General features: G+C 45.8%; 1 protein-coding gene across 1 annotated transcript; it reads left to right on the forward strand.

The window, feature by feature from the left end:
* The first annotated feature begins 6,714 nt into the window (after positions 1–6,714).
* Positions 6,715–8,022, forward strand: foxg1a (forkhead box G1a). Its single transcript, XM_041953929.1, has one exon. The coding sequence runs from the start codon at positions 6,715–6,717 to the stop codon at positions 8,020–8,022; it is 1,308 nt and encodes a 435-aa protein (XP_041809863.1).
* The last annotated feature ends 1,035 nt before the right edge of the window (positions 8,023–9,057 follow it).

Consider the following 9,057-nt stretch of genomic DNA (forward strand, 5'->3'; position numbering starts at 1 on the left):
ACCCCCTTACAAACCCAAGGATCTCCTTAAGATCTGCTAGAACCCCTTTAATAACTCCACTGACCAACCTCTCAGACCTGGAACTTTGTTCCCCGGCACTTCTGGGTTTGCTTCATTCTTCAGCCTGGAGGTTGCTGCTTGGTTAAGACTCAGTGGAAATCCCACAGGGCAGCTGAAACACCCACAGAAACCGTAGGAACGCCTGTTTAAGTAGACTTAGAACACCCTTAAACCCCCTGGATCTGATGGTGCCGCCCCCTCGAGAACCTAAGGAAAGCCTGAAGGACTGCTGGAGCCTGTTTCAGAGCCACATGAAGCCAATAATAACAATAGATTTGGCTAAAGAACCCTGAAACCTGTAGTGAACTCTGAGAAGCTTCTAATAAAGCTCTTCAGAACCCAGTTACAGGCCTCTGGACCCCCCTAAGAACCTGTGGAACCCTGTACTGCTGTATCGGGTCGATATTGATCACACACACACACACACACACACACACACACACACACACACACACACACGTTTCTCCTGGAGGAAACTTTTGGATTGTGACGAGGAGTCAGATCCAAAACACGTTTCAGTTTGATTAAATGTGGCATGAAAATTATCACCAGTCTGTAACAAAGTGTTGGAATGAACGAGGAGTCTGAGGGCAAAATGAAAACAGATGTTCCAATAAAATCCACAAAAATAGAACGAATGTTTGTTTCTTATGATGGTTGAGATGTTAATTATGACGGAGGCCAGAGGTCGCCGTCATGTTTCTTTCTCTCTGCGGCTCTGATTAAATTTAAAAATCTGTTCTGGCAAACGCAAATATACCACACGTAATGAAAGCAGGAAGATTTCAAGGATAATTACATTTTTTATTACTTTCAACAGTCAATAATGTTTCGTGCCAAGTGTAAACTCACATACCTTTAAATGAGGAAATAAAGTTTGTTTCAGATGTTTGTCGCCACAGATAATCATAGCTGTGTGTGAGGAAATTCAAATGTTTGAAGTTTGAGCTGACCAACAAAAGAGGCGAGAGGTCAGGACTTTAAATGCATTTTAAAATTCACAAGAAAATGAATGGAGTCTGGTCTGGGCTGATTTGAACGCCAGTTGTCAGAAGTCAACTTCTCCTGAATGAATGTTCCTGCAGGAAGGCCTGAGCTGTGGACATGAGGTCCGTCACTGTGAGCCGGATGAGAGAGGTGTCAGTTAGTGCTGAGGGCAGCAGGAAGGTCGAACCAGACCCAGAACCTCAAACCAAAGCCAGAACCTGGAGCTGTGGAGCCTCAGAGCGACTACATTCAAATCCACAAAATATTCTGCTTTTACCTGAAAAGACTGTTTTCCTGCTGAGCTGCTCCTGAAACTGAATCTTCCACTAATCTCTCTGATCAGCACACTGATGTCCGTCCCCCGGTCCATCATCATCCGTTCATCCGTTCAGCCTCCCTGTTGGAAAGGTCGCCGCTGTGAGATTTGATATTCAAGTTTTTCTACCTGAGCCATGCGGACTGCTGGCTGGTTGGTTTGTTTACAGCACACAGCTGATCGAGCGTCACTGAGCCTGATCCGAACGAGCCAAAGGATGCTGCTAAAACTGAATAATATCACGGCACACCAACAAAAAGTGACAAAATGCTGCATTTGGAACGAAGCCATATTCAGAATATCCAAACAGAATAAACTGACAATTCAGATTTTTATAATAACTGAATGATATTATTATTATTATTATTATTATTATTATTATTAATAATAACAATATTATTATTAATAATAATAATAATAATAATAATAATAATAATATTGATTGAAAATGAGCGTGAACACATGTGCTCACTGAGACCAGGCTGGTAGTTGTAGCCCTGGTGGAGGCCCACACAGGTGCCACCCCCACCTTAATGAGCCTCCCTGACTGCAGGCCAGCTGCACCCGGGCAGGCACACACCAGGAGCGACAGTAACACTCAGCCCTGCCTAAAGCTTAACAATAATATGTAAATGTTTTAAAATTCCAGAGGAAATGAATGGAGTCTGGTGTGGTTTGATTTAAACACTCCCTGCCTCTCGTGTTCACACTGCAGATCTGATCCTCTAAACATGTTCTAAAATTCAGAGGAAAAATGAATCGAGTTTGGTGAACCCACAGGTCACACTGCAAATTAGAGCTTTTAAATCTGCTCTAAAATTCATAACAAAATGTATGGAGACAAAAGAGTCGACCTCTCTCACCTCTCTGAACTATTTAATAGTGTTTGTAGTGTTTATTTCAGTTAAAATGAACTGAGTCTCATTTGGTTTTATTGGACATCCCAGTTTTAAAATTAATAAGAAAAACAATGGAGTCTGGTTCGTCTGGTAGTTGGCCACAGGAGAGACAGGGACGACCTCTCTCATGCTTCACAATGCAACCTCCAGCGTGTCTGTATGTTTAAAATTGTGGATAAAATGAACTGAGTCTGGTCTGATTAAGGTTGCAGTTTTTAGAAAAATAGCAGTTTTATCTCCATATTGTTGTTGTCCAGACGACCACAGCAGCCGCCTCTCTCCCTCCTCCACCTGCTGGGTTTGTTTTAAAGGTTTCATCCACAGAAACGTTTCCTACTAACATGAATCCAGAGCTGAAACAGACGCTTCACTTGCTCAGGTTCCTCTCTCTCTGAGGTTGGATGGCTGTTTTTTTTTCTGCACCTCCTCCTCCTCCTCCTCCTCCTCCTCCTCCTCCTCCTCCTCCTCCTCCTCAGTCCTGTTTGGATGCTGCAGAGTCCTCACACACACACACACACACACACACACACACACACACACACACACACACACAGGACACAGCAGCCACACGTACGCGCTGCAGAAACATAAAGCGGAGACGGTGAACGGTCCAAACTGCGCTCACATCTTCAGCTTCTGTGAGCAAACTAACAACAACAACAACAAACAGGCAGTATGTTTAGTTCACTGAGTGTCACAGAGAAGCTGACAAACAAGCATCAAGTTAAACCAGCCCATCAAAATAAAAGCATGACCACAAAACCAATATTCTCCAAAATAAAGTCACTTTCCGGACGATGAGGACGCGTCTTCACGCAACTGGACCGAGGACGGAACGGTGGTTTTGTGCTGAGCAGCACGCCGAATCCTCTGATGATGATGATGATGATGATGATGATGATAACAGTAATAATAATAAAGTTTGAGGGTCCATTCTTGTACTTGGCATCAGCAGCAGTATTTGTGTTCAAATAACAGCGCGCTGCTGAAGGCCGCCACATGTGACAGAAAGCTCCGGAAAAGCAAAAAACAATTATTTGGACGTGATTATTTTATTGCTAATTTATTATTATTATTATTATTATTATTATTATTATTATTATTATTATTTCAGTGGTTTGTTTATATTCAGCCTAATAATAAAGTGTATTTTTTTGTCTTTTTTTCGCTCTCTGCTCGTTTTTGCATTTTTCCTCTAAATTCTTCCAACACAAAAGTCAAAGTAAAGCTTCATAGATTTCAGCTGTTTGTGTCATTAATGTGAAAACTCCACAATAACAAATCGTTTGGAAATAAATGTTTTTTTTTTTTTAAATACAATCATCCAAGAAATAAAACGGAAAAGATTCGTAAAGGAGCCAAAAGGAGAATCATGAGAGCTTTTCTGTTCCTGCACCGCAACAAACCCGCTGCGCTCCGCTGCCGCTCCGTTTCTGCTCCAACATGAAACCAAAGCGCCTGTTTTCACGGGAATTGTTGCATTTTGTTGCCTTGATTCTACGTGTTGGCACTCGTCATTATTAATCTGATCAGAAGGCGACAGACCGAGCAGCTGTGGGCAGAGAACCAGCTCTGAGCTCTGCTTCAGTCGGTGCGTAAAAACGGCTCCGTGTGTCCGAGCTCCGGCTGCTCCTCCGGGTCAAAGTTTCCAGCGGAGACTCGTTTCATTCAGTTTGGAAAATCATCAGCCTGTTGGAGACTGGAGGGAATGTTCTGTCCCGTTGGACACGTTTGGTCCCACAGACTCCAGCGGATGGAAACACTTTGCGCTTTTCTCTGATTGTTGAGGTTCAGGGAGTCCCCGCAAAACCTAACATTCACACATCAGCCACATTTTCTTCTGAAATGTTCACAAATATTTTGCTGTCATTAAATGAGCTGCTGAGGACTGACAGGTTTGACTCCACGTGTCCCACATGAAGCCGTTTAAGGTGGACTGACGGACTTTAAGAGTTCACGCGTTTCTGCTGAAAATCTGCTTCAGACAGCGCGTTTAATGTTGAGAGCTGTGAGATCCTGAACAAGGATCGTTCTATCAGTCTGATTAATTAGTGATATAATATCAGCTAATAACTGCAGTTTTGTGGCAGGAACACTGCACCGGCAGTGGAGTTTATTGTCCTGAACTACTGCAGTTGAGCTGGTGAAGCTTTAATTGTAGTTGCTGTGGCAGCAATAATAGTACCACCAGTAGCTGTAAGAGCAGTAATAGTACCACCAGTAGCTGTAAGAGCAGTAATAGTACCACATGTATGAGCAGTAAAGTCACCTTCATCCTTCAGAGACTATAAATAATATCTCATCTTTTCCTGACAATCAGCAACAATAAAAAAATTAGAGTATTAATATTTAAGTAGAAACGTCAGCCTCGTGTGTTTATTATTTGTGGTCACGTGTTTACAGCCCTCGTGGTCACGTGGTAAAAATAACACCGTGTTAGTAGCAGCAGCGTTATCAATTAATACTAATTATAGCATCCTTATACATCACGGCTCGTGAGAAACAGCAGTAAGAAAGCTCCAGTGAGTCTGCAGACGGTTTGGTGGCAGCAGATGCAGTACTAGTACTGCAGTAACTGCAGTAGCAGCAGTATTAGTGGGAGTAGCGGCCGTAACAAACATGTTAGAAACACTGAGATGTTTCATTCAGCCCCCAACGCGCCGACACACTCAGTGAGGGTCTGAACTTATTTTATTTATTTCAGTTTTATTTCTTCACTTCAGTAGAAAATGTTTCTGTGCGGAAACGTCTAAAGAGAATTTAAATTCAGTGCCAAGAACAAAAGCACTGAAATATACTGTGTCTGAAACACTCTGGAATCAGCCCACAAATCAGCTGAATAGAAAGTAATTCATAATGAGATAATTAATAAACCCCCCCGCGGCGAGCAGCATATGACCTCAGAATTCACCGCTGCAGCAGCAGATGAGGCGGTGGTCGTGGTCGTGGTATCAGTACTCGCAGTACTCCCTCACAGCAGTAGTGGTTGTATTTGAGATAATATTAATATCAGACCTAAAGGAGAACAGGTGAAATAAATCCTGAGTGAAACTGTTGGAATCATCAGTTCCAGGTTGGAAATAACATGTGATGTTTTTCACAAACGGCAGGAAAAACCGTAAAAGGCTGAAGGCTCGCGCTCCGGCGGCCTTCAGCTCCATGAGCCTCCTGTCGGTTCACTGACTGTTTCTGCCTGCACTTCACTTTGTGTTGTTGTCAGATTCTCCTCCAACATGAAGCCGCCGGGAGGAAACTAACTACAAACCTTCCTGGAAGCAGCAGACTGACATGACACCGTGTTTACGCCTCTCGGCGCACATTTTACGCGCGTTTTACGCACGAAAATCGGCTTCGGAGGAGCAGCCCGTTGCCTCCGTGTGCCGAACAGTCTGCTGCCATCTGACACACAAAACACCTCCGCGTGTCCTGACCGTGTCCGCGTGCCCTCCGGATCCCCTCTCTCTGTTTATTTTCCCTCTGAGTCTGGATGTAAACAGTTCTGAAGACGCCGAAGGGGAAAATATTTGAGTGTAAATATGAGGAGCGGCGGGGATTTGGGTGTACGCATGCACGGTGTGTGTTTTCCAGCGACGGCTTTAGTGTAGGTGGGGGAGAGAATGAGCGAGGGGAGTGGTGAGGGGACGGCAGGCGAGTGTTGATAGGGGTGAGTGTGTTTTCTACGCTGCAAAAAGTGTCCGCGTTGGCGAGTCGTTTGGCCGTTTGAGGCTCTGAAAGTCTGACTTTTGTGGAGAAACGGTGAGAAAAAATACAGAATCATCATCGAAAAATTCTCATTTTCAAATAAAGTGTCGTTTATTTTACAAATCAAGTGACTGGGGTTTAAACTGGGACTGAAACGCGCGCTGGAGCCACTGGTTCCAACACAAAAAGGCAAAAAATCGACAAAACTCCCAAATAAACGACTCGCTTTGGAAACGGTAAAAATCCACATCCAGTCTGTCAGATTTTCCGTTTTTTTCTGATCAAATGAAGATTTTTTTAGGCCTGAAAGAGACGTGAAAGACTCGTCGGGTTGAGTATTTTTTGTAGCGTGCTCGGCATTGGTGGATGTGTGTGTTTCCCTGTGCGTCATGATTGGCTGAAAGCGCAGAGGACGCCTTAATATTTAATACTAATGTTCCCCTGGTTGGCTGAGGACTGGAAAGGTCCAACCAATGTTTTTTACTTGCTTTAGTGGCTGTGGCTCCCTAATTAATTGCAGCTATCTGTCTCCTATCGATGTGTGTGTACATGTGTGTTGTGTGTGTGTGTGTTTCCTTTTTTCTCCCCAAACCGAACATGAAATAGTTTGTTGGGCTATACTTTCTTTCTTCCTATCGTCCCCCCTTCCTTCCTTCCCGTCCTGGTTCGCAGGCAGAGACAGGACAGATTGAAACCCAGCTGTGTTCGTCGCTTTTGGTCGTTGCCATTTTCCCCCCTCATTGCCCGGTGATGTTGGATATGGGAGAGCGCAAAGAGGTGAAAATGATTCCTAAATCGTCGTTCAGTATAAACAGTTTGGTGCCTGAGGCCGTGCAAAGCGACAATAACAACCACCAGAACCAGCATCACCACCAGAACCACCACCACCACCGGCCCGGCGGCACGGACGAAGCCGAGCAGAAAGCTCCTCTGTCGGCCGCGCAGCAGGACGGAAAAGCGGACCCGAAAAGCGACTCCTCGAGCCAGGAGAGCTGCCCGGACGAGAAGGAGAAGCAGGAGGAGAAGAAGGACGGGAAAGACGGGGACGGCGCCGGAGGAAAGGACGGAGAGAAGAAAAGCGGCAAGTACGAAAAACCTCCTTTCAGTTACAACGCGCTGATCATGATGGCCATCCGGCAGAGCCCGGAGAAGAGGCTCACCCTGAACGGCATCTACGAATTCATCATGAAAAACTTCCCGTACTACCGGGAGAACAAGCAGGGCTGGCAGAACTCCATCCGGCACAACCTCAGCTTGAATAAATGCTTCGTCAAGGTGCCGCGGCACTACGACGACCCGGGCAAGGGGAACTACTGGATGCTGGACCCCAGCAGCGACGACGTCTTCATCGGCGGCACCACCGGGAAGCTCCGGCGGCGGTCCACCACCTCCCGGGCCAAGCTGGCCTTCAAGCGGGGCGCACGGCTGACCTCCGGGCTGACCTTCATGGACCGGGCCGGCTCCTTGTACTGGCCCATGTCCCCCTTCCTCTCCCTGCACCACCCGCGGGCCAGCGGCGCCCTGGGCTACAACGGCACCTCCTCGGGCTACCCGGGTCACCCCATGTCCTATAGCACCATGCTCACCCAGAACATGGGCAACAACCACTCGTCGTTCCCGCCCTCCAACGGGCTCAGCATGGACCGGCTGGTCGGCGGGGATCTCCCCTACGCGACGCACCACCTGACGGCTGCGGCCCTGGCGGCCTCGGCGGTGCCCTGCGGCCTCTCCGTGCCTTGCTCTGGGGCCACTTACTCCCTGAACCCGTGCTCGGTCAACCTGCTGGCCGGGCAGACCAGTTACTTTTTCCCCCACGTCCCGCACCCGTCCATGACCACGCAGTCCGGAGGCGGCGGCGGCGGCGGCTCCTTGCAGGCCGCCCGAGCTTCGGCCTCTAATTCCCCGCAGGCTCCGTCCTCCTCCTCGCTGCCCTGTGACTCTCTGAGGCCGGCTCTGTCCGGCTCTCTGCCGGCCTTCTCCTCGGGACTTTCCGGAGGTTTGTCTGACTATTTTACGCATCAAAACCAGGGGTCGACCTCCAACCCACTTATACACTAACATCCCCAAACCCTCACCCCCAGCCTCACCCCTCCACCTTACCTCACCTCTCCATCATCCATCCTCTTCATCCCCCCCGAAGGAGTGAAATTCTTAAAATGACTGGAACTGTAAGTTGAACATTTTCCACTGAACATTTACATTGTAAAAAAAATACAAAATTATTATAAACTACCTACTATAGAAAAAAGAGGAGAGACTTAAACTGCAAAACAAAAAAGATCAGCAGAGAAACACAGAAAGCAGCCCTGAAGTTTCCAGGTATTTTTTAATATTATTATTATTATTCTCGCTTCTCCTTCTGCTTCTTCTTCTTCTTCTTCTTCTCCTTCTTCTCCTGCTTCTCCTTCTGCAGTTTTAATTTCTGTGTACATAATGTCTGTTACTGTAAGTGTCGGGGTTTGTCTCTGTATAGTTCTGTCAGTCAGCGACGTGCAATGTGATCTGAGCTAAAACACAGAGAGAATGATGAGAGCTGTAGGCTGATTTCTTCTGTTGTTGTTGTTGGAGGAGGCATTACTTTTGATAGAATGTGTATTTAAAATAGTTTTGTCTAATTTTGAGATTTTTAAAAAAGGTAATAATAATAATAATATCTAATAGCCGGTTTTGCCCGCATGTTTGCAGTATTATCAGGTATCATGCGGGTTAGAAAAGAAGCGGCGGAGGATGATTTTATTTTACAAAATTTAAACACTATTTTTTTTATTTTTCATTTTTATTTTGTATACAGTGAAATATGTTCTTTTTTTAAAGCGACTCTGGCTCCCGCCGTCAAAGTCCTGAGGCTGTTTCTCCATTCATTCATTTCCCAGTCTAAAACTGTTCATGTGCTTTTTATAGACCAAAGAATCGGTTTTTAGGAAATTTAGAGTCGGTAGACTATTCAGCTGACAGAGGCCTAATGTTGTAGGTTTTAAGGAGTGAATGGATGAATGAGTGAGTGAATGAATGAATAAAGGGGTGAATGATGCCTTCTTCACTGCAGAAAATGTCCATTTAAACGAGATTTTTATCGCACATTTTGGAACAGTT

Source organism: Chelmon rostratus, chromosome 15 (assembly GCF_017976325.1).
Source record: "Chelmon rostratus isolate fCheRos1 chromosome 15, fCheRos1.pri, whole genome shotgun sequence".
Lineage (NCBI taxonomy): Eukaryota > Metazoa > Chordata > Actinopteri > Chaetodontiformes > Chaetodontidae > Chelmon > Chelmon rostratus.

What these genes read in the sequence shown, in the direction of transcription:
- foxg1a (XM_041953929.1), top strand. Translation starts at nt 6,715, where the DNA reads ATGTTGGATATGGGAGAGCGCAAAGAGGTGAAAATGATTCCTAAATCG.